At 39.9% G+C, this 24,959-nt stretch overlaps 3 protein-coding genes across 9 annotated transcripts in view; 2 read left to right on the top strand and 1 right to left on the bottom strand.

The window, feature by feature from the left end:
- Positions 1–5,728: 5,728 nt before the first annotated feature.
- LOC147307423 (hepatic sodium/bile acid cotransporter-like) lies at positions 5,729–11,829 on the top strand. The gene is made up of 6 exons (XM_086274616.1): positions 5,729–5,842; positions 8,190–8,620; positions 8,729–8,933; positions 9,302–9,480; positions 11,278–11,477; positions 11,606–11,829. The coding sequence occupies exons 2-6, from the start codon at positions 8,235–8,237 to the stop codon at positions 11,665–11,667; spliced, it is 1,032 nt and encodes a 343-aa protein (XP_086130742.1). The 5' UTR covers positions 5,729–5,842; positions 8,190–8,234; the 3' UTR covers positions 11,668–11,829.
- A 113-nt stretch (positions 11,830–11,942) lies between these two features.
- Positions 11,943–19,417, bottom strand: LOC147307424 (sushi domain-containing protein 4-like). Of its 3 annotated transcripts, XM_086274706.1 has the most exons (12): positions 19,241–19,417; positions 18,757–18,848; positions 18,014–18,155; positions 16,230–16,421; positions 15,773–15,964; positions 15,275–15,466; positions 14,909–15,103; positions 14,527–14,718; positions 14,060–14,254; positions 13,846–13,978; positions 13,349–13,743; positions 11,943–13,259 (listed from the first exon to the last, which is right to left on the bottom strand). In XM_086274706.1, the coding sequence occupies exons 3-12, from the start codon at positions 18,129–18,131 to the stop codon at positions 13,234–13,236; spliced, it is 1,830 nt and encodes a 609-aa protein (XP_086130832.1). In that variant the 5' UTR covers positions 18,132–18,155; positions 18,757–18,848; positions 19,241–19,417; the 3' UTR covers positions 11,943–13,233. The 3 variants fall into 3 exon arrangements, with proteins under 3 accessions (XP_086130832.1, XP_086130831.1, XP_086130833.1); XM_086274705.1 differs by lacking the exon at positions 19,241–19,417 and having other exon boundaries at positions 18,757–19,077; XM_086274707.1 differs by lacking the exons at positions 18,014–18,155; positions 19,241–19,417 and having other exon boundaries at positions 18,757–19,080.
- Positions 18,773–24,959, top strand: part of fsip1 (fibrous sheath interacting protein 1) — a 29,334-nt gene continuing 23,147 nt past the window's right edge. For 2 of the 5 annotated variants that reach the window (XM_086274710.1, XM_086274713.1), the window contains exons 1-7: positions 18,775–19,314; positions 19,396–19,453; positions 19,530–19,699; positions 19,952–20,033; positions 20,124–20,213; positions 20,817–20,956; positions 21,193–21,312. In XM_086274710.1, the coding sequence (XP_086130836.1) occupies positions 19,153–19,314; positions 19,396–19,453; positions 19,530–19,699; positions 19,952–20,033; positions 20,124–20,213; positions 20,817–20,956; positions 21,193–21,312 (822 nt within the window). In that variant the 5' untranslated portion in view covers positions 18,775–19,152. Of the gene's footprint in view, positions 19,315–19,395; positions 19,454–19,529; positions 19,700–19,951; positions 20,034–20,123; positions 20,214–20,816; positions 20,957–21,192; positions 21,313–24,959 lie in introns of all 5 variants that reach the window. The other 3 variants (XM_086274712.1, XM_086274709.1, XM_086274708.1) reach the window with 3 other exon arrangements.

Raw genomic sequence — 24,959 nt, forward strand, 5'->3', positions numbered from 1 at the left:
TTGAAGTAACTTGGTCCAACACAAAGCTGATTTGCATATGTCATGTTTTTGGAGCGGAAACTATATTTCCCACAAGTCCGCGGAGTTGGGTCGCCTTCAAAATACATTTTATCCCCTACAATCACAGCAGCTTGGATATGAGAAATCTCAGTGTGGTTTCTCAAATAGAACATGATGTTCTTTGTTGTACTGTGGTATATTACAATGGCAGAAAAATGATTTAATCACCTGCTGAATTTGTAAGTTTGCTCCAGTAAAAAGAAATGAACAGCCTCTGATTTTTATGGTAGTTTCTTTGTAACGGAGAGAGGCAGAATATCAACCAAAAATGCAGAAACAAAAAAACACGTTACATAAAAGTTATACTATTATTTGGATGTCACTGAGTGGAATAAGTATTTAATATCCAAGCAAAACATGACTTAGTTCTTGGTGGAGAAATCCTTGTTGGTATGCATAGCGGTAAGACGTTTCCTGTAGTTGGTCTTGAGGTTTGAACACATCTGAGGAGGAATTCTGGCCAACTCCCCTTTACAGAAATCCTTTAGGTATCTTGGCTGCTGTTTGAAACTTAAGCTCCCTCCACAGATTTTCTACAGGGCTGTGTGGAGACTGGCTTGACCACTCCATGAGCTTAACATGTTTCTTGTTTAGACACTCCTTTACTGCCTTTGTATGTGTTGGATCACTGCCATGCTGACCCATTCACAGCTCATTATAACATTTCTGAAGGAGGTTCTCATCTACATGTCTTTAATCTACATGTCTGTACTTTACTGTGTTTGGAGGAAGAGAAATGATGAGTGCGATCCAAAGAACATCATCCCTCTTCCTCCAAACACTTTCTCCCACGCCTTTTCTAAATCATTTAGATGTTCACTGGCAAACTAAAGATGCACCTTCTTGAGTGATTGGACCCTATGGGTGCACCATGATTTCACTCCATTATGTGGTCGTCTTGGTGACTGTGGTCTAACTTCCCTTCATATAATAAACAAGCATCTCCCTTGTAGTTTTGGAATGACCCACCTTAAGACAGAAGGTGATTGATGGTCATTTTATATTTTCTGTTTCCGAATAATCACACTAGCAATGGTCACCATGTCACCACGCTTCCTGCTGATGTTCTTATAGTCCATTCCAGCCGTGTGCAACTCTACACTCTCATCCCTGACGTCCTTTGACAGCTCTTTGGTCTCATTCGTGGTGGTGGAGACGCTGGAATAGAAGAAATTGATTCTGTGGAGAAGCGTGCTCTATACACATAATGGGCTGAGATCAGTAATATCAGTAATTGATTGACTGATTGATTAAACACATTACACAAACATTATAAACTGCTTTACATATCATTGAGTCAAATACACATCCATCAGTCATTTTGCAGAATCTTGACTGTATATTTACATTATGATATCAGACATGACATATTAGCTTAGATTCAACAGTCTACTGTTCAAGTGGAGATTATTAGCAGTGTTGTGTGCGACAATATCTGCTCTTTTCTATTCCCAGCATATAATTATAAGGCCAGATGGTGGCCTAGCTCATTTCAGCTGCCCTCCCCCACCTTCTACCCATAGCTGTTCATTGTCAGAGTATACGAACTTCAAATAGCTGCAGCACTGCAAATATACTCCTTAATAATCAGGAATGTTTAAGAAAACTAATCCTGATTAATGTTCACATTAATAGAAATGTCTGCAATACGTGTTTCTAAAAGGAGATGAAAGTTCAATAAAAAATATCAACTGAATCTTTGTGCTCAGTTAATCTCATTGAGATTCAGATGTCAACAGGAGGATATCAAGAATCAATTATTCATACTGCAAAATACCAAAAATACCCCAATATATCAAAGGTGAAGGCTGTCTAATGTTAACATGTTGTATTAACAGTAGAGTGTTAAGAGATGAGTATCACAATAAGCTATTATGGCATATTGTGAAATGACCTAGATGTTGTTTATGTTCGTGTTTGACAATTTCTCCCACTTCCCCACATGACACTTCTACAGTCCTAATTGCTTTACAGCAAATCCTCAAACACCCTCGCACTCAGTGCTTAACGGCTCGTTAACGCTGCTCATGCTTTTGCTCCGTCAGCTCCGAGTCTCTGCTCTTTCTCGTCTCCGGCCCTGGCAGCTACTAAAATAGGGAAGGCATGATTAGATGATGTTCGCCAGCTGTGACAAGAAGCCTCCCCCTGACACCACACTGTAAACCCGCTACTCCACCCCTCCTCTCCAGCCGAGTCACAAACCATACCACCACACCTATAAAGAAGTCAGTCCATCACTATATTTCTCAGTTTTCTAATTGTGTGGATGCCCTTTGAGTTCCTGTTTCTCTTTATTAAGTGTGCCTATGCCAAAAGGCACACTTATTACTATTTCTCGGATTTATTCTTCTTCTTATTATTATTATTTTCCTTTTTCCGCCTGAAATTTTACAGCGTAACTCGCCTCTCACCGCGATCTAATTCTGACTGCTCATCACCCTTTTTTCCAGGCGCCTGGCCCCTTTCCAGGTGGCGTGATTGGTAATGAAACGGATCTTCAGACCAAAGGTCGTGGGTTCAATCCCACCTTGTTCAACATTTTTTTTTCACTACAAATTTATACACTATCACAGACCTGTAATTTATATTGCTAATTTATTACAATTCTGCAAAGTTTTATGATTTTAGCAGCTTTTCTAATATGGACCTCAGATTCTTGTCAACAGTCCATGGCAGAAATACATACAAGTACACAGCCTGATGAAGCAGACAGAAGCCCTACCTCTGATTGGTTCAGCATTTACACCTCTTATCACTACAAATCTCAGCCTCTTCTGCTGTTTTCATTAGAATTTTAAGCTTTTCCAGAAATTCTGCTGATTGAACTCTTTTCAGCAAAATATTCAGGATTTTAACCTCTTTTCTGCCCAAATTTTGCTTATTCACCTCTTCTGCAAAATCTTCAGCCTTTTCACCTCTTATTAGCACAAATCTCAGCTGTTTTCAGAAAAAAACTCTTTTCAGCAGAATTCTGCTGATTCACCTCTTTTCTGCAAAGTTTTCAGCCTTTTCACCTCTTATCAGCACAATTCTCAGCCGCTTCTGCTCATCTCATCACAATTGTCAGTCTCTCCACCTCATCTTTGTGGGAATCAGTTTGGCTCAGTGAAATGAGTAACTGCCTTTAGAACAGAAGGGCCAGGTTTGAATCCTGCTCAAGGCAATTTTTTTTTCAAACTTTTTCAGCTTTTTTCAGCTGACATCTTCAGCGTTAAGGCATCCACACAGCATTTTCGCAGGAAATGCAAATTTTTCTAGTTGAAGTTATTAGATTGTGATATACATTAAATGCACTCTTTATAAACGCACATGAAAAATAAACTCTTGCCTATTTGTCCTCTTTGCCTCCTAAAAGTACATCTGTGTTTGTTCATTCCTTGATTTTGTTTTACAGAGAAAGAAATGTGAAAATCATTTTGTTCCTTCTATTTTCAACTTGTCTTCCAGTTTCATTCATGTGGGTTTTTTTAATGTTTGTTCTCTTTGGGAAAGCAACAACAAGACTTACGACGATCAGTCAACACTAACACATAAAACTATTCATGAAATGAAGGCAAATGATTGAAGTGAAACGATTCATACATTTTATTTTCCAATGAACACAAGTTTTTCTCAAACTGCTGTCTGTTATCCAACTCAAACCTGACTCTAAATTCAGGGAGTCATGTTAAAGCAAGCTCAGTTAAAGTTATTCAGCTTTCTTAAGTACTGCTAAATGGTGATTTCCATCAGTAATGATTCTTAACAGCATGAATTTGAATAAGACGTTGAAGCAAAGTTAATTTATTAGAATATTTTATTGTTTATTTGCCCCTGAATGAAGAAGATGAGGCTACTCTTGTCCAGGCTTAACTTAAGAAGCAGCTGAGTAGTTCTTCCACAAAAACCCAATCTGCATTTTCTTCTGTTATAGGCACAGCTCCTGCAGGTCTTTGCTCTGTGCTGTGAGGTTGGTCACGTCACTAAACAGATCTTCATGCTGCACCTCCAGTTTCTTAAACCTTTTCTCCAGTTCTTCTAATGTTTCTCATCATTCTTGTCTTGCAGCTCTTTGCTTTCTTCATGCATGTCCTTGTTCCTTTGTTGTTCATTTTCATGGATGGCTTGTCATCATCAGCAATTCTTCAAGTAAAGACTGCTCGTTTTTCTGAGATCGCTCCTGTCGTTGCTTCTCCTGCATTTCAGTATTTGCGCACTGGACTTTGTTGTACAGTTCTTGTAAATGGGTGTTTTTGGTCACCATTTCTTGGACTTTCCACTGCATATCTCTGCAATTTTTCTCCAGTTGCTGTTCCTCTTCCTCCAGTTCAGTGTTTCATTGTAAAATAGTCATAATTCTGTATTTTTCTTTTCAAAGTCTGGGAGGATTTGTCTTGGATCTTGCATAGCAGCTCTTGGGGTAAAACCTCCAGCTTGCTTCTTGTTTAAAAGTTGTGTATTTCTTCCCAGAGCTTCATTAAACATCACTTGCAAGCCTTCATTTTTTTTTCTCATCACTGTAATTTCTTGCATTTTTATCATTTCTGCACTTTTCTCCTCTTGCATTTGTTTCATCCTGTTCTCCAGGTCTTGTTTTTCCTTGCAACAATTTTTAAATGCTCTTCTGAGGGCTTTAAATTCACTTAAGTGAGCAGTGCTGGGGTGATCCCTTTGGCTTGAGTGATGTTGTCTCTGAGACATCTTGGTACCTCGATACAGTGACACTGTACAAGATCCAGATGTTTCCAAAGTCTTTTGTGGTCGATGCCGAATGTTTGACAGCTACGAACAAAGCTGTGAACAAACCGACGTGTTGCCTTTAAGTTTCTCTTGCTCGCTTATGAGTTATGAAGCTGTGTGATGCGCACAACTTCATAACAAAGCTCCTTAACAAAGTACTATTTGTTAAGGACTTTTATTTTTTTATTTATCTATTTATTTTATTTTTATTTATGTAATCCTTAGTTTATTTCATCATTTTATAATCTGCTTTCATTCAAATCTCTATAAAATCCTAGCGCTTCATTAATGTATCAGTCACTTGAAGTATTCTTTATTTTTTTACTCTTTATTAATTAAGAGCAGTATCCGGATTACAACCAGTAATACTGGACTCTTCACCATTTAGTGTTAGAACTGAAGAAGCATCTCACATGAGAGGTGAAACATTTTCAAGAAACTTAGTCGCTTTTTCTTTCCAAGTTCCTTAGGTTACTGTGTCCCGCATGACTGAGAACCTACACAGACAGGTCCTGGTAAGGAATGCAGTGAAATAGCTGCAGGTGGGCTACCATGGACAGTCTGGGTCATATTCTACAGATTTAAAGGTATCTTATCTTATCTTATCTTATCTTATCTTGACAACATTTGTGTTCTGTCTAAAAAGCACACTGATAACATGTGCTGACACAAAGACCGTTAACTTTGCCAAGTAACCTCAGTGTTCTGCCTCGTTGCACAATATTAATTGCACGTCTGTTTAAATGAAAGCAAGGATGAATGAATAAAAGTGCCCCTTTGCCTTTATAAACAGATCGTTGCATTCCTTTCACATCATTGTGCCCCACAAAAGAGGATAACTTCACATAAAAGCCTGACTGAGGGGAAATCTTTGCATGAATCACAGATTTCTGGATTGCAATGTCAGCCACCTACCATCATGTTTTTCCTGAGATCATGTGATAAATAAGGGAGGACAAGGTTGGGGGGGGTAAGCACTGAGAAAAGCACTTGGACCACACAAGGCTAGCTGGACACAAGTGTGTGAGTGAGTAAACGCTGCTGCCAGTGGCCTGAAATTAAGGTAAGAAGGTGTTGTTTTTATTCACCTGTCATTTATTTGAAAAGGGAAAGACTGGCACCGATTCCAGTGTTTTAGTGTTGGACTGTGTTGTGTTGTGTATAAGACTTGTAAAAGTTTACTCTGTAACGGAGCGGAAAGGCTGATTTTATTTCCACAGTGTCGTTTTTTAAAGGAAGGAAACCTTCCTCCAAACGGACAGAGCAGTGGAGCCGCCAAGGGAAAGCACACGATTAAAAAAACTGTAGAATTAAAATATAATTTATTATATTTAAATAGTTAAAAATGTAAGAAATTAAAACAACCTTGGCCAAGGGATAACACAATAAAAATCAATAAAACACAACATTAAAAGTCCAGTGGGATCCACCACAGCATAAAAGTCCCAGGGAGTTAAGAAATCCAGCGAAGTAAAAGGGGAACCCAGCGGAGTCCTCTCCTTCCTTTCCGCATTAGCGTCTTGATATGCTAGAGAAAGAGAGGAGCGGCAGTCACTATTCTTCCGGCAGTTTTTATTCAATAAAAGGGGATAAGTCGAAGACTTACCCCGGGTGGGCAGAGCTCTCAACTCCGCCCGCCGCTTCTTTAAAACTGCAAAGCCACACAGCCGTCCCGTGCCTTCCGCTGGTGCTGTCTCCGCTCTCCCCGCTGGTACTGTCACTCTCTGCGCTGGTCCTCTGTGCGCTGGTGCTGTCCGTCCTGTGCGCACTGGTGCCTCTGCGCGCTGGTCCTCCATTAGCCAACTCTAGCCGCCTTATATGTCACTCTGTAAATTATCTTAAAGCCTCACGTCAGGCCTCTCAGGCCCCATCTCTTAAGCCTCCGTGTCACTCCAGGCTCTCGTCCGTTCCCGTGACACTCATGGGTGCCTTCATGCTTCAGTCCTCTCTTGCCTCTCGGTCGAAAAACGCTTCCTTTGGTCTGCCAGGCCCTCTTATTGGCCTCTCTGGGATCTCTCGCAGGTGTGAACAGTTTATTATCAGGTAGGGGCGGAGTCTTTCCAGGACAGGTGTTCAATTTAAATAAGATAAAAACATGCAATAAAGCTCATACAAACAAACCCAATATACAATATTAAAATATTAAAACAGATAAAACATTGGAAAACATGCACAATAAAAACTCTAAATAACTTGTCCCGTTTCACCCCGTGACAACTCTGCTTGGAACTGGAGTTTGTTTCGAATGAGAGCAACGTACACTGCTAAAAATCTTGAATTTTGCAGAACCTTCAATAAATAAAAAGGGATAAAGAGGCTTTCTTATCGTGTTATGCACATTCTGGCAACTCCAGTTAAAAAATTTAAGGAGTGCACTAAAAACACAATGCAAACAAATAAAAACAGGATCTAGAGTAAAGCTACCACTGCAACATGTGCTTTCTTTTTTCACAGAACTGAAAACTTCTAGTTTAACACCACACACTGTCCACATTTAAAAAAAAAATGGCTTGTTTTTCTCCCTGCAGAGAGCATGCCATGAATATTAAGTATCAGTTACTACTAGATACTAGACAACATAAGATACTTCACATGGCAGATGACAACAAAGAGGTTTAATTTCCCCCAAAAGATCCTCTTTGTGCACACCAAGCAAACCTTTGGAGAGAAGCTCTAGTCTCAAGGATTTATCTTTGACAGTGCTTTAACCACTAAAGTTGTTAATGTTCGTAATCTAGCTGGAACTTGGAACTTGCAACCATGCACTTCAAACGGATTAGCACATTTCGACAGATTGGTGCAGAGAGCAGGCTTTTGTTATTTGCCCTAATAAAACCAATTTTTGATATACATCACCTAATTCTGAGTATAATACTTTTTCAAAATCTATGTGGGTGTAGATATACACGCATAGCATTGTTTACTACAATTCATCAAATGGTTACTAATCAGTATCAAGTGATAAAAGTTAGTTTTCCAAAAAATAAAAAAGAAGAAGAAGAAACAAAGTTTCAAACAGTTTTATGTAGCACTTTGACCTTCAGATCAATCTATTGACCTTGAAGGAGAGGTCAGAGATCAAATGTGACATGATACTTTAAATCTTTATATGGTACTTTCCATATGCTGACGATACACAGTTCACTTGTAAGAATCAAAATTTTTAAGTTATAAGACCTGCTGTCAATTTTTAACCAGTAAATCGTTCAGTTGACCTTGAAGACCTTGGTGGATGTAAGCCAAATTTTAATGCGTCCCTAACATGACCCCACTCTGCACCCCTACAAAGTTTTATCAGAATTCATTTAAAACTTCTTGAGCTATTGTGCTTACAGACATATTGTTGACCTTTAATTCTGAAATGTTAATGTCTTTAACTTGTTTGCATTTCCTCTTCTTTCATGTGACAGGTGAAAGCCAAATCTCAGTAAAATCGCAACACTGGTGCAAGTGCTATGATGAACCTGACAGAAGTTCATGGCGGGAGCCTTTTTAATGAAGCAAATGCATCTGACAATGTCACCCTGGCCACCCTGAACATACAGGGACCAATAAACAAGACCGTCAATATACTGACTGTCCTCAACCTTTTTATCACCATGATATCCCTGGGCTGCACGATGGAGATTTTCAAAATTAAGGCCTATCTCTTCAAGCCAAAAGGAGTAGCCATTGCCCTGCTGTCCCAGTTCTGCATCATGCCCATTACCGCTTTCAGTCTTGCCAAAATCCTGCAGATGGAGCCCATAAAGGCAGTGACCGTGCTTATCTGTGGGTGCTGTCCCGGGGGAACCTTATCAAACATTTTTTCTCTTGTTGTGAAAGGCGACATGAACCTCAGGTAAGCTGATGCTCCTGTTTGCAGTAATTGCACTGCTTTTAAAGTAAATAATGCAGTGAGATACTTACAGTGCGATGATTTTCCTTCTTCACTTTATTGCCCTCCCAGCATTGTGATGACCACTTGCTCCAACATTGCAGCCCTGGGTCTGATGCCTTTGCTGCTGTATATCTTCTCTCAAGGCTTCACTGGATTGGAAAATGCCGTGCCGTACGCCGGCATCCTCACCGCTCTTGCTTTCACCCTGGTGCCTTGTGCTTTTGGCATCGCTATTAATCACTTCAAACCAAACACCGCAGTGACGGTCAAAAAAGTGAGACTCCCACACTCAGACACATGCCATCGCATGACTAGATTTAAGCAGGTTTCACAGCAGATGTTCAGATTTATAAGAGCAGTTGTTCTTATAAATTGCTAAAAAATCGTTTCTGGTTTCAGGACTTTGAAAATGACCCAGCCAAAAAAAAAAAAAAGTCAGTTTATTATTTTCACCTGTGGTTTTTACACTGTGGCATGAAATATCTTCAAGTTGTGTTTACCAGAACTGATTTATTGCACGCAGTTTGGGTAATTTGCGGCTTACGTTACCGGCAGAGTTTGTAAAACAAGAAGGCTTTAGTGTTTCACTCCTAATCAAAACCAGTTCTTGACTACTGTAATCTGTTTTCTCTTTTTCAACAGGTTGGTCTCAGTATTTTGATCATCTCCAGCATCATTATTTGCATCCTGTCCTTCTATATTGTCAGAAATGTAATATGGATGATCCTCATGCCCGATGCTCTTATTGCAGCTTCACTGATGCCCCTGATTGGCTTTACACTGGGATATGTCATGTCTGTCTTATGCAGACTCAGTCCACAGTAAGTGAATACACACTAAGTGTTCTCCTTGACTCTAAAACAAGCAGGTTGTGCCTAAACTTTATGCTTCATGTTAAATCTAAACAGAGGCTCTCTGCAGTATATTCTGTTTCTCATACTGCACTGCTCTTGAACAATAGTCAGTGTTCTTGCACTGTTTATGCAAGAGGAAATAAGGCAGTTGATGTGTAAACTCTTACTGGAACTACTGCTGCGATGCAGTTTCAAAGAGAAAGCAGAACGTTTTTTTAAATATTGTCTTTCATGAATTGCTACTGTAAGCAGGTTTTATTTTTGCAATTTAAAATAATATTTTTGGTGGGGAAATGGCACCACAAGTGTACGCCTGCTACTAAACTGAAAGGTTCTCATGATGTTTCGTCCTGCTTGATAGCAGCCAGCAAAAGATGGATACACAGTGGCCATAAATGGATGGACATGGCCAGCACCAATGCTTAGGAAGGCTGTGGCATTTAAATGATGCTCAGTTGACACCATGAGGCCCAAAGAGTGCCAAGAAAATGTCACTCACACCATTACACCATCACGAGCAGTCTGAAACATTGATACAAGGCAGGATGGAATTGTGATACTGCCATCCCACTGCCACAGCAGAAGTCAAGACTTATCAGACCAGGTGTCGCTTTACCAATCTTATATTGTTCAGTTCATGCACCTGTGCAAAATGTAGTCTCAGTGTCCTGTTCGTAGCAGGCTGGAGAAGCATCCGCTGTAGTTTTTTGTTGCTGTAGCCCATCTGCTTCAAGCTTCAATGTGTTGTGGGGCCGGAGGGTCACTGTTGTCTTCCTATCGGCTTGGAGCATCAACGAAGGCATTTTACTGCCTGGATATTTTCTCTGTTAGACCATTCTCTGTAAACCCTGCAGATGGGTGTATTGAAACCAGTAGATCAGCAGTTTTAGAAATACTCAGACCAGCCTAACTGGCACCAGCAACCACACCACATTTAATGCTCAGCTTGATCTTCAGCAGGTTCTTATGACCATGTCGACATTCAATGTCATTTGCAGTGAACATGCGTACCTAATAATATGGCCTCCATGTATTAATAAAAGTATGTTATGTTTCTATTCTACACACGCACACACACACACACACACATTACAATACATTTCCCAGATACACTACCTAATTTAACCATCCCCTTCTGTGAAAATAGTGCTGCTATGTGTCTTGAGTTTGTTTTAGAACTTAGATTTTATGCTATTTATTTATCCATAACTATTGTTGCAATTCATTGCTGCCTTTTTACTGCTCTATTTAAACAGATTCTTTTTAAACCATGTTGCTTATTGCACTGTAGAGGCTGGTGAGAAACAGTATTTCGTTTCAGGCTGGGTAACACCATACGAAATGACAATAAACTTGAGTCTTCTTGAGTCTATTCAAAAGAAAAATGTGTATAGATGCAAAAAATGACTGTTTAGGGAATATTTAATTATATTTTTAGAAATCTTTAACTAACCAACAGCACATAGATAAATTAACATTAGCTTCACCTCATCTAAACATATCAATAAAAAACTACTTCACACAACTGCAAAAAACAATCATAACCACATTTTTTACACTTTGCCAAAACTACTTGTTCTAATTACTAACCAATTTCTGCCCAGATTTGTGTTCACTCACATAAATAATTAACATATAAACAATTTACATATGAATGAGATGTTCAGTAGAACATATATTTTACAGCAGAGGAGGATTCAGCTCTCAAATTTAAAATATGTAGTCTCAAAAGTTAATAAAGAAAACTGCTTCACCTATTTTTAGATGCAGCAGGACCATCTCCATGGAGACTGGATGTCAAAACATCCAGCTGTGCGTTACAATCCTAAAGGTGGCCTTTCCTCTTGAGGTTATTGGGGCCATGTTTCTCTTCCCTCTGTTATACATCACATTCCAGTGCGCTGAGGTCTTTCTCTTCGCTCTGGGCTTCAGATGTTATCAAAGAGTCAAGCCACCAGCTGACGGTAAGTGTGACAGCTGCCTGCATGTTTTTCTGCAGCAAAGCTCCAGATGCACTCACTCCACACTGTGATGTTCTGATCTGTTGAAAATGAGGTCAAACTAAATATTGTGTTACCCCTTTAATACACAGATACAGAAAAAGAGGAAGACCAGGTTGTTGATCCTCAAGACAAAGAGGCGAAGCGACCATGAGAGCATCACTGATGATATTCCAGCGCTGGCGAAGGGTACAAGGAACAGATTCGTACATCAGAGAATAAAGCCACCCAATGCCCTTACTTTATAAATGTCATCTGCCCGTTCAAAGATCAGGGCTGCGACACTGAAGGACTCTGTGTGTGTGTGTGTGTGTGTGTGTGTGTGTGTGGGGGGGTGGGGTGGTGGTGGGGGGGTCTCTTCATTATTATATCTATCTCTCTCTCTCTCTCTCTCAGATGCGACAATGAAAAAACTGTCCAACAGCCAACTGTAACACCTTAAATTATATTTAATTAAAATGACTGTGGGATATATACAGAGGAAACTTAAATCTTTTGGTTTTTACATATATTAAAATACCATTTTCACAAAAAAAATAAAATCCATTCATCAATCCCAAGGTAAACTCAATGGACCATCAAACAAAGTGAACACTTAACATTACACAATCTGTACACTTATTTTTTTGTGTTGATCTTCCCAACCACATTTACAGTGTCACATATAACGTGCCTGCAGTAGATTTCAAAGTGAAGCTGCAAAGTGAAAATACCTACTTTTTAAGGTTTCCATGAGCCGCAGAGGAAAAAAAAACAACAAAAAAGCAAAAGAAGCCATGGCTGATCAACAGCATTTTGGGCACAAATAAATTAAATACACCTTTTAACTTCCCATTTAGAACGAAAACAGGAATTCCCAAGCAGCCTGAATAAATTAATAACAAAATATTTACCTGTGTACAAGTAATGTGTCTGGCAAAGCCACATATAATGTCACTAAGCAGTGGAGGCATTTTACTGACATTCATTTTTAAAATTTCACAAATTATAGATACCTGTGCATAGAAGTGGAAAGCTAAGGCATTGGGGGGAGGGGTATGAGTATTAAGAGGAGAATATATTTGGAGGAATGAAGTATGTTGAATGTACACCCTGAATTCAGCAGTGTGAACTCTTGGGGATAGAGGGGGGACAAAGAATTTTATAATATACAGTGAGACTCGAAAAATGTAAGTTATGATTAATCAGAAAATCTTTCAAGATGATGCTGTGAGCTTACATAACATGGACAGAAATTTATTTGACTAGCCTTTGTGTATCATTGCGACCATGTTTCATGACTGGTGTGACGAGTGGTTAAAGAAAAGAAAAGCAAATAAGACAAATTACTTTATAGCTCCTAAGATGAGTTTGTGGCTTTGCCCAGTCAACTGAAACACAATAGACAATTTACCCCAACAGAACTGAATATAAACTCCCTCAGAAGTGCCTGCTCCTTTCTGCTTTGTTCAACATTTTCAAACTGAGTTTTAGATATTAGACATACATACATAGTGTGTGAAATGTCATGAAACTGTAAGCATGTATGTACATGTGAATCCTTTCTGTCTTCTCCTTTGCAATGGCCAGATGAACTCTTCTGACTGACCCACAGCTTCCCTCGGGGCCTCTGTAGTTGAGTTTATCTATGTTGACAGCTGTGGTGAGAAACTCCTGCTCATCATTACAGGTTAGTCGCAAAGCTGGTTGTTTTGGGTAAGTCCAAAGGCTGCAGCATGTTTCAAGCCTCCTTCAGCAATGGAATATCTGTGAAGGAAAGACAAAAGTTTGATTATTACAAAATTTAAGAAGTGTTTTAAATAAATACAAAGACATCTAAATAAATTTAGCTTCACCATCAGAGTAATCCATCTCAGAGTCCAGAGACAGGCTATGGTGGTCGCTTCCTCTAGACGGCCTTCTTTGTGATGAAGAGGTGCCTGCTGCAGCACCTGCGTGCTCCAAAGCCCAGGTAGAGGAAGAAGGAGATGAAGAGGATGAAGACGGTGGGACGGGATGGACCACAGCCATCTCAGACTGCTGCTGCTGCTGCTTGAGGGAAGAAGGCCTAGAGGGGCCAGCCTCTGGCGCTGTAGCATGCTGACCCTCCGACAGCACTATCTGAACTCGAGATTCTGAACTGAGAGCAGAAGCTCCACTGCTGCTCACGGCTTCCTCATATGAAGGTAGAGTCACCTGTACTCCCTCCACCATGATTGACACAGGCTGTCCTGACACACCCTGATCGCGTCTAGGTGTAGAGGACAAGAACACAGTCACATTTTTATCTAGTTTCCATACTCTGCACCCTTTGTTCGTGGTCAAATTCAGGGGAATCTTTGGGCAGACTTACCGATGGAGAGACTTAAGTTTTGGCTGAAGAAGCACAAACAGCACAACCAGAAGCAGGATAAAAGCCACCGAACAAGCTGTGGATGCCACTATGGATAAAGTTGGCATCCCCAGTGGCAAAGTCGGACTGTGGTCTGTGGGACAGACAAGCAGTTATATGGTTATCTGTGCAGATTTTTTTAATTATTAGCTGAAATCCATTTTCTTATCGTCACCTTGCTTCATAATGCAGCTTAGCTTCATTTGGCTGTCCCACTCCCCATACTGACAGGTAAGATATTTATAGTCTCCCTTGAGAATGTATCCTTCATTGCAGAAATACTCAATCACAGTGCCATGAGAAAGTCTTTGGCATGGGAAGGGGTGGCAGGTGAAGCCTCCGTTCTCTGGCTGATATGGACGCTGGCATACTGTTAAGGGTAGAAATAATAAATGAGTGATAGGATGACAGAACAGCAAAATCAAACGGAATTCTGAAATAACTGTTATACTGAGATAAAATGGGCAAACCATCACTATAAACACTGAAAAGAGTTAAGACCTAGCAGGACAGAGAAACTTTATTCCCATTATTCATAAATGCCTTGTTGTTGAAGGTGGTGAACAAATGATCTTGACAACAATTCTTACCTTACACCTAGCATTAACATGTCACTGGTGTTGTATGTAACAAGAAAATTACCATCACTGTGTATGCAGCGAGGAGACTCAGAGGACCAGTGTCCCAGTGTGGTGCAGGTGACAGTTCTGGGTCCATCCAGGAGGTAACCGGGATTGCAGGTATACTGTAGTGCTGTGCCAACTGGGAAGAAGCTCCTACTGGTGTCTGTCAGATTGGCTGAGCCATGCTGCACCATCGAGGGTCTTCTACAACCTTAAAAAGGAGATGATAAGGAAAATATAGTTGATAGCTGTAAACAGCTCAACTCCAGCAATAACTACAGGCTTTGTTCATAAAACATTTTCTAAGCTATAAAAATAGATGAAAGAATAAAATAGTTATAACAGATAAGAAAAGCCTTTTGATACAGTATGAACTGATGTATCAGCGAATCCCATTTTACCTTGCTCAATGACGCAGCTGACTGGCATTACAGTGTCCCATTTCCCATACTGACAAGTGATGAATTTATAGTCTCCCTTCAGAATATAGCCATCATCACAGAAATACTGAATCACAGTGCCATGAGAAAATCTTTTGCATGGAGAGGGGTGGCACGTGTAGCTACCATTTTTTGGCTGATATGGAGGCTGGCATACTGTCCATGAAAAAGAAAGAAATACGATAAATGTATAGAAACAGTAAGATGTGTTATGTCTTATCTTATTTTATCTGGAATAATAAAAAAAAAAAAAAATCATTTTCTTTTAAGGATACAATGCACCTAAGAATTAGGCAAATTAAGAATTGCTAGGAGGTTTGTCTTTACCATCACTGCGTATGCAGCGAGGAGGTTCAGAGGACCAGTCTCCCAGTTTGGTGCAGGTGAGGCTGGTGGGTCCAGCTGGCAGGTAACCAGGATCACAGCCATAATGTAGTACTGTGCCCACAGGGAACAAGCTCCTGTTGCTGTCTGTCAGATTAGCTGAGCCATGCTGCACCATGGAAGGTCTTATACACCCTAAAGAAGGTGGTGGCGGCAGGGGTAATTTATGTTATTCATTACATTTTTATTATTAAATACAAACACAAAATGCTTTACAAGAAATTGTAACAGATAAAGAGAAAATAAATATATTTGAATAAACACAATTAATTTGAAATTATGTCTTTCGAAGACTTTTTTTAATTGCAGGGCAAAATGTGCATATGATAACCAGAACATCTCCACAAATCCAAATCTCCCTGGCATTAATTTGCTGCACGCTCATGTTTAGCCGATGTGTTAAACTTTGAAGAGATGGGATCAATCTAAGGACTGACCAACCTTGGCTTACACAGCTGATTTCCATGGGGCCGTCCCATTCTCCATCTTGACATGTCAGGTAGTTATAGTCTCCGCTGAGCATGAAGCCCTCATTACAGAAGAACTCAATCACAGTGCCATGGGCGAACAGTCGACAAGGGGATGGGTGGCAGGTGTAGCCCCCGTTATCCGGTTTAGAGAGGGGGAGGCATGCTAAAGAGAGGAGAAAAAAAAGAAGAACAAAACAACTTATCTTTAAAAGTACTTATGCAGAAAAGTACTTGTGTAAAAAAATCTGGCTGAAAAAAATATTAGACAGCAAAGTGCAACATACATAAAACTTGAAAAGAACTGATGGTTTTTAAAAAAAAGGGTTTAAATCATGAGATAAAGATGTTAGGTAAACTGCTCAAAACACATTAGCCACTCACTATTTTACAGATCATAAAGAAAGACAACAGTGGAGAGAATATCTTACCACCACTGCGTATACAGCGTGGAGGTTCAGAGGACCATCGTCCCACTGCGGTGCAGGTGAGGATGTTGGGTCCATCTGGGAGGTACCCGGGGTCACAGCTGTACTGCAATACTGTGCCCACAGGGAATGAGCCCCTGTTGGTTTCTGTGAGATTTACCCAGCTGTTCTGAACCATGTACGGCCTCACACATCCTGGGAAGAGAGGAAGAACTCAGAAGAATTTCTTTAAAACTGCTTTTTCAAGGCAACAAAGAGTTCAGATTGTTATTTCAGCTAATCTGAGGCGATCGTGACTCAAGTGTTGGCAGTTTGTCTTGTAATCGGAAGGTTGCCGGTTTGAGCCCCGGCTCGGACTGTCTCGGTCGTTGTGTCCTTGGGCAAGATACTTCACCTACCACCTACTGGTGGTGGTCAGAGGGGCCGATGGCGCGATATGGCAGCCTCGCTTCTGTCAGTCTGCCCCAGGGCAGCTGTGGCTACAACTGTAGCTGCCTCCACCAGTGTATGAATGTGAGAGTGACTGAATAGTGGCATTGTAAAGCGCTTTGAGGGTGTCGAAAAGTGCTATATAAATGCAATCCATTATTATTATTATTATTATTATAATAATCTCAAATCTAAAAGTAAACTACTGTATGAGGTAAGGCCGCTTCCAGACACACTTTTTCACACCTTTTTGCAATCTTACAAATCTAATTCAAGATGATCACATGAAAACTATTTTCTCTGGATTAACAAAAGAAACAGCTGGACATATTACAAAAGAGGGAGCCAAATGTTACAAAACAAACTGAATTATTCCTGCATGACTCACTGGTAATCCTGAACACTATTAAAAAGTACCTCATAATGATAAAGACTTTTTAACAAATATAAAGGACCTTATAAATGTAGAGCAGAAAGGCTTTTGTTCCAAGAGACTGACTAATCTCAGCTTTCCAGAAAATCAACGTGTCATTACAATCACTCTACTATGGAAGATACCACAACAACAGAGGCAAATTAGGAAAGGTCAGTGGATCACCAAAATCTGTTTAAGCTTTTCAAGACATTCACAATTTAATTAACATATTTATTAATTAACAAGTATCAATATATGATATATGATAACATCAGTCTATACGATCCATTTTTATTTATAAACCTCACCATGAAACTGAAAGGTATAGAGACGTCATGGCTGCCTTTTAATTAGCCATGTACGGGCAGACGTTAGAGGTAATTAATTGATTGCATCCCTGGTGTTATCCAGGTGAAACTTGTGGTGATCCTCTTCAGTGTTGATACATATGAAACCAAATTATTATTTTATTTATTGCCATCATGGCTTGATAACACTTTCATCTGAGGTATAATTGATTTTCTCCTCTTTTTTTAAAAAGACAACAAAAAACAACAACAACAAAAACACAGCTTTGTATCTTTTCCCTCCCGGTCTCAGACATGGCTGAACGGTAGCCATAGCCTCTTTGATTTAAGAAGCGTATACAGAGCCTTTTTAATGTTTCCAATGCAAATTCTTCAAATTGCCTAACAACTCAAGAGTTGAACTAGAAATTTAAGTATAATAATTATGTAGTTGAGCTATAAAGTTAATAGGTATGCTACACAGAGCTGCTTTATTAGGGTTACAACATAATACATCTGATGACATCTACTGTGTAGTAGATGGAGTAGGGCTACTGACTTCTAATATTCACCCATTCAATCTGTGTCTTGATAAACCTAATTTAATAAGTCTATTGTGAGAAAAAGATGTCAACATAGCAAATTCTGTCCCATACCTGACCCCTGCCCAGTGGACACTACAATCAGAAACAGCAGCAACAGGAAGGACCGTTTAGTGGCTGAGGTGTGGGCCCAAAAGGCTTTTGATATTGACTCTATCATTCCATTGCACATCTTCCCCTTCAGAGTCAATTCAACCTGGCAGAATCAGAAAATAACATTATTACAAAACTGTCGATACACAATGCTTTAAAGGTTATCCTCCACAGCCTCTATATACTGACACCTGCTTGGTGCAGGTACACTGCAGAGCTTGGGCAGCTGCCAGCGAAATGGGTGTGATTATGGGGAAGTGCTACAATGACAGCACTGTAAAGATATTGGTATTAGCATCTGGCAGAAGAGCATTAAACAGAGAGCAAAACCAAACACTCGCTTTCATGCGTTAAATATACACTATTTAAGAAGCAATTGCTTTATCTAAATACATACGACAGATAAAATATAACTACGGTGGTTCCGTCTCAGCGATTACACACCCATTTTCACTGTTTCGTTTTTAGCATTCGCAGCTCCCTTTAATAACGTTACAGGACACAAGGCCCGGACAAAAGATGTCATTTTTACACAAATAGTATAAAATGTTGATAAGTGGGTACCGCTTGTGCTATAGCCAATGAAAAAGTATTATCCGACAAAGTATATCATCTGATTTCATTGTTACTGTAGTTCAACATTTACCGTTTTAGCTTGCTAATGCTAAATAGACAGAAACTGCTCACTTTTAAACGTTACTCACCACTAAAACACGGCCTCGAAACCTCCAACGTCGCACCCTCACAGAGCAGACATGAATAAGCAATATTCCAGCTACGCCGAAAGAATTTAATTCTACAACAGAAACAACAAAATATATGATTTAACGCGCCGAGCGTTACCGCCCCAGCTAAGCGCCAGCTAGCTCCAAGCTTGACCCGCTACGCTAGCTAGCCGCATTGATTGAAGCGTCAGCTGAGCCGCCTAGATTTCGTTCAGTAGCCATAGTAACAAATGTCCATAGCTACCCCATCAGAGGTGATTGCGTCCTTAGTTACCAAACATTTAGCGGAAAAGTCTTTGACTGTAGTTAGTTATTTAATGGTTACAAATACATCCTTGTAACTTTAGCATTGAAGCGCTGCTAAAAACACACATTATGGAAATCACCAGAGGCACTTTAGATGACATTTCCCGACCTGCGTCGAGCGAGCAAAAAGCTAGCCGCGTGTCCAGCGTATCATTACCTCAAAGTGACAGAATTTGTCCTACAGCTCCATTTTCCCTTGTTGTTTTGCCCAGCGATGCTCCTGATGCTCAGGTAATTAACTAAACACGACATATTAGCATTGTATATGTCATTGGTGTGCATCTCGTAACTTTAGACTACAATTTCCTGTAGATTCCGAACAGCTCTGAAGAGTCTACAGGCCACTCATCAGTCACATGTCCTGGCAAAGGTAATAATTCCACACAGTGTGCTGTGTCGTTGACTTTTATTGACGGTCACTCACTTACAAAAATATTGGACTGCAGATCAGTCTCACGCTGATGCTTCCGAGGGACAGAATGAACATTTTAAACTGCAGAGAGCTATTGAAGAAATTAAAAGACTCGATGAGATACTGTCTGCAAAAATCTTCAAACTAAAAGAAGTCCGGCGACAAAGAAAGGAGTTTCAAGCAAAACTCTGGCAAGAGTTCAAGGTAGACACACCTTTGTATCCAATCTCCTTCCTTGATCAGTTTATTAGACTGTTTTAAAACTAAAATATTTTCATTCTTATCACCTCAAAGTCAGAAGTCGAAGACAGCTTGATTTTTAAAAACCATATGTACAGCTCATACGCAGGAATTTGAAATTGCAATACTCCCACGGCCCTGAGTGTTAAATTAAAACAATCTAAAAGATAAAAAAAATCACCTATATGTGATGTTATACTGTGTGTTGATCTGCAGCAGAATAAACCTGGAGGTCACTCTGGATGTGCTCAGGAAGCTTTGAACACAAGGTTGTTTTTGGCTTTGGAAGTACCAGAAGGTAATATTCAGAACAGCAACAAGTGTGTGGGGAACATGCAGTTCATATCATCACTGAGTCACTGATGAAGACTTTCTTATCGCCCTCTAGGAACAGATGAGGACAACAACGTTATACCTGTGTTTGACACTCAGATTCCTGAACATGAGCAGAATGGAAACAACCAGCACTCGGAGCCAAGTGAGCTTGTGGAAAGACTGCAACAGAAAATACGTTCTTGTTTGTGCTTCCAAAATTGTGCACACGATGGCGCCACAGGGTCAGGGAACTTTAGCATTTGATTCTTGCATCACTTCAGCCTGCTGCAGGCATTAATGTGCTAAAGGAAATATTTCCAAGAAATGAATGTATAGCAACTGGCCCTGTGTGACTCATAAACGTTTTTCTCTTCAGGATCATGTGCCTTTTTTATGATATTGATTCCCTAAGAAATAAATCTCTTCCCAAAACAGCAGTCAATTCAATGCTAATTGCTCCATTCAAAGATTCTTAGGCAGATTAGCTGCTTGTTATCATAGAGGCCTAAGATGTAGTTAGTAGATTGTCCTCCTGCCTGCTATGCCACCTTGTAAGAATATTTTTAGTCTACTTCTTTACAAACTACTTATATTTGTATATTTTACTCTGATCACTCTGATTTGAGCAGCTGCAAACTCATCATGTCAATAGGATCACAGAACCACATTTGTAAAATAACATTATCAGATTTAACTGGTTATTAGAGTCTTGACTTACTATTTCAATATTTATCTTCATAAATGCATTGCATACTTTCCTTGACAGGTAACCAGAGGCCAGACAGCTTGATCAGATCATTTGAAGAAGATTATGAAGACACTAGGGAAGACCAATTTGAACGCAGCCACTCTGGAGATTCCAAAGGCATGAATAAACAGAAGGACTTTGTCAAGAAAAACATTGAGGTATGTCAAAGTTCAGACTGGGCCAAATGGAGTACTTGGATATATCGCATGACTTAAAGTGAGTCTCTCCACTGTTGGTTTTTCCACTGAGGAAAATATTTGGTCTCTTGTTAAAAAAAACAACAACCCCACCCCCCCCAATAATTTATACATAATAGGACACCACTAAAAAGAAAAGAAATGCCGGGCAAATAATGATTTTTAGTTTCTATCACAAATGTTGTGTTATGCAATAGCTTGTAAATGGCGGAGGAGGTGAAGTGCTTTTGACCCAGGCAGAGAAAAGGCGTCTGGCTGAGCTCCTCCGAGAAATAGATGAAGAGGAAGACGACCCTGCCAGAGGCGCAGACAGCAAGGTAGGCTGACAAGAAGCCCTAACAGGCAACATATGCTGTAGAATGAGTCTCTCTTTTTCAAGTTTCTTTGTACTTACCCTTTGTGTCTCAGAGGCCTTGTGCAATAGCACAGTCGGAGGAGATGATCTCATCAGCTGCCTCCTCTACCAACACGTTGATCCTTTCTGCTTTCTACATATAATAAAACTTATAATTCTTATAATGACCTTTTAATACAATCCCTTCATTTTTTCAATAAATAGTTTCTTTTGTGATATTATACAGTCCTGTAAAAAGGAGCTTTCACAGGACTGTATGCAGCCCTGTACATACAGTACTATAATCCATGAGTTTGGAGAATCGTCTTTACCCATATGGAAAAGAAATAGTAAAAACTTATATGATTTACTCATGAAAGTGGCCACTTTCTCATTACTTTTATATATTGTTTTAGTAAGTATCCAAAACATACAAGTTTCATTATATAATTTTCCAAGGGATCTTATATCTGTTTTCACTCTTGTATGCTTTTCATACAAGTTTCACACAAGACAGATACAAACTTTTATAAGATTTATATATATCTTTTCCATACGGGTAGCAGCAAGAATTTGAAGTATTTTTTTCTGTGTGACACTATCAGTCTGTCACATCATTGTGGAGGAATTTTGTTCCACTTTTCTTTAAACTGTTGCTTCAGTTCATTAAAGTTTCCATGCAGTTGTTTATTCTCAGCTCTTTTACAGCATTTTAGTTGGCTTGAGGTTCTGACTTTGACCGGGCCTTTGCAACACCTTGAATCTTTTTCTTTTTCAGCCATGCTGTTGTAGATTTGCTGCTGTGTTTGGGGTCATTGTCCTGTTGCATGATCCAGTTTGGGCCTAGTTTAATCTGTCGGACAGATGGCCTCATATTTGACTCTGTGGTTGACTCAATAACACCAAGGTGCCCATGTCCACAAAACAAGCCGAAATCAGCACTCCTCCACCACCATGCTTGACAGTGGGTATGAGGAGGTTTGCGCTGTTATGCTGTTTTTGGTTTGTGGCACCGTGCATTGAGGACAGACATTGCTCCAGAACTACTGGGGACTGTTCAGATGCAGTTTTGCAAACCTAAGCCGTGCTGTCGTGGGTTTTTTTTTAGCGAACAGAGGCTTTCCTCGCAACCCTGGCAAACAACTCATGCTTTTTCTCAGAGTACTGGCGCAACCTTTAATGTTTCACATGCTAACTGAGTCCTGTAGAGTCTGAGATGTAGCTTTGGGGGTGGGGTGGGTTTGCTGTAATGTCCACTATAAAGATTGTGGCACTATGATAACACACACATGAATACTACCGACCAGCAAACAGTAAGAACCTCATTTTTTATAGAGGTACTCAGATTTGGTGATGATCAGTTAAGTGAATTTGATTAGCAGCACCTGGCTGTTACTTAGCCCTTAATTCCTATGAAAGCAGTAGTGGTGTACTGAGTTTGAAACATTCTTTTTCACATAACTGTAGGTGGAAATATATTATCGTTGTTAAAATTGTTAAATAACTCAGCCACACTTTGCCTCTCAGAAGAGCATATGGGTCAGATATCCATGTTTTAAAGACTGCTTGGCAGCCGACGGTCAGAAGATTCTGACTTCTGAAAGCGCTTCACATTATGAGCCAGATGTCAAGTGCCACATGTGGTTCACACGGAATGCTCCATGTTATCCATTAGTTTTATAATTATGTTTTCAAAACTATTCCCTCTGCCGTGTTTCAGCACAATTCAGAAGCCAGGATCCCTACAGCTGCACACACTGTGCTGATAGAGCTTAAAGCTAAGAGAATGGACCTTTTGTTTTCCTTTGAGGATTTATCTGAGACCCTGCCACCTGGATTTCTCTGTGAACCCACCCACTCCATTCTAACTTCAAATGATTTTGTTTTCACTTTTAATTTGCCTTAATAACTCTTTTGGCAGCTGTGCGACCAGTTTGAAGTCCGATGAGATGAAACCCTCTGGAATGCAAGAAAAAACACCCTGCTTACCTTTAACATGCGGTTCCATTTAGTTCAACACTGACAGCTCTGCATCCGTGGCACAGCTTGCCAAGGTTTTGTAATGTCTCGGTGCTCTATTCGTGATGCTTCTCTTGACTTTTAAAACAGTACTGAAATCATTTTGGTGGCAGATACCAAACTGGGGGAAGCACAGATGCTCTGAGTCTTTTCATTGGCCGCAAGAAGACTTCCTGTTATTGCAAGACATGCTATTATGAATAGCAATAACGTAGCAAGCATATTATTTATGTCACCATGACTCTGGCAGCGAAGTGTTCTTAGTTCTGAGGACTTCACCAAGTTCTTGGTAGAGTCCTTTGGGACACATCAACCCAAATCTGCTGCTTACTGTTTGCCTCACACATTGATTTGGATGTTACTGACTCCTGTTCTCACAAGCTCTACAGTTTTGTGTAACCCGATAAATCAGGAGCAGTCAGTAATCGCAGAACGCGTTTATCCCTTAGGAAAGGCCTTGTGCGAGATCCTTTCACTATATAAGATAAGATAGAACTTTATTAATCCCTCGGGTGGGTTCCTCTGGGAAATTCTATATCTGGCTATAGGAAGCACCAAAGCTCTGTCAACACGCAGATTAACTCGGTCTTTATTTATCCATTTTCAGGTCTCTGTTCACATTCCTACACAGAAACTGGTCCAAACTGGAAGCTTCAGAGAGTTCAGTTTGCCCACCTTTACTTGGCAGAGGAAAAAGACGAAAAGCTCTCCATTGTGCCTCTTTTAGGCTCCTTCCATCTTGTATCGCAAATTTGACAGAACACATTAAAATATCTGTCATGATGTGAGTTTTACTCTGGTATTTTTTATTTTGTTGGAAACATCAGTGCTGTTTGTACGAATTTTTCCTTGACTTTGATAAATACCTACAGTATCACAATGCAGCTGAAATGGTAACTACTTTCACATGCGCATTTATGCACGTGGCGGGTCAATGAGGAAATCATTAACGAAGAATACATGGGGTAATAATGTCCCGTATTCTTGCACACATCCAACACAGGAAATTTTTGAGTTTTTGAGTGCTTTAATTGTTGAAACTGGTGAGCTTTGAGTTGCTTGGATGGATTTGGGCTTTTCCATACTGCTCCCTTTAAAGGCTTTGTAGATTCCCTCCTCCAGCATTATCTCTTTTTTTTTGTGACCACAGATGAAGATTTATTTAATATCAATTAGAGGCTTCATGATCAGACAGAGCTGTGCCCACTGGTCTGGGTTCAGACCTTTAAATCTGACCTCTCTATCAAGTTATTAATGTGAGTTATATATCTGTCAGTGTTATATCTGTATATCAGTGCTGCTCAGTTTAGGGTAAAAGTAAAATTCTGGTCCAAGAGCTTGTTTTTCTTCTTTATCTGTGAATTCCTCTCTTCCATGGTGAGCAGCAGCAGGATTAAATCACTCTATGCTTGATGTTTTTATGCGATGTCTGTCAAAACCTCGCATTCTGTCATGCAATGGAACAAAATGCATGCATGTGAACCAAAAGGACATACGGACCCTGTCTGAAGTCTGGCAGCGAGATATTCTGCCATATCCAAGGAAATAATTGCAGCGACTGCAACAATAGAATGGATCGACATATGAAGCACTAATTTGTGTCATAAAAAA

This window comes from Aulonocara sp. 'chitande type north' Nkhata Bay, linkage group LG19 (assembly GCF_057382095.1).
Source record: "Aulonocara sp. 'chitande type north' Nkhata Bay isolate Kocher_YH1m ecotype deep benthic linkage group LG19, A_spYH_male_GT1.1, whole genome shotgun sequence".
Classification (NCBI taxonomy): domain Eukaryota; kingdom Metazoa; phylum Chordata; class Actinopteri; order Cichliformes; family Cichlidae; genus Aulonocara; species Aulonocara sp. 'chitande type north' Nkhata Bay.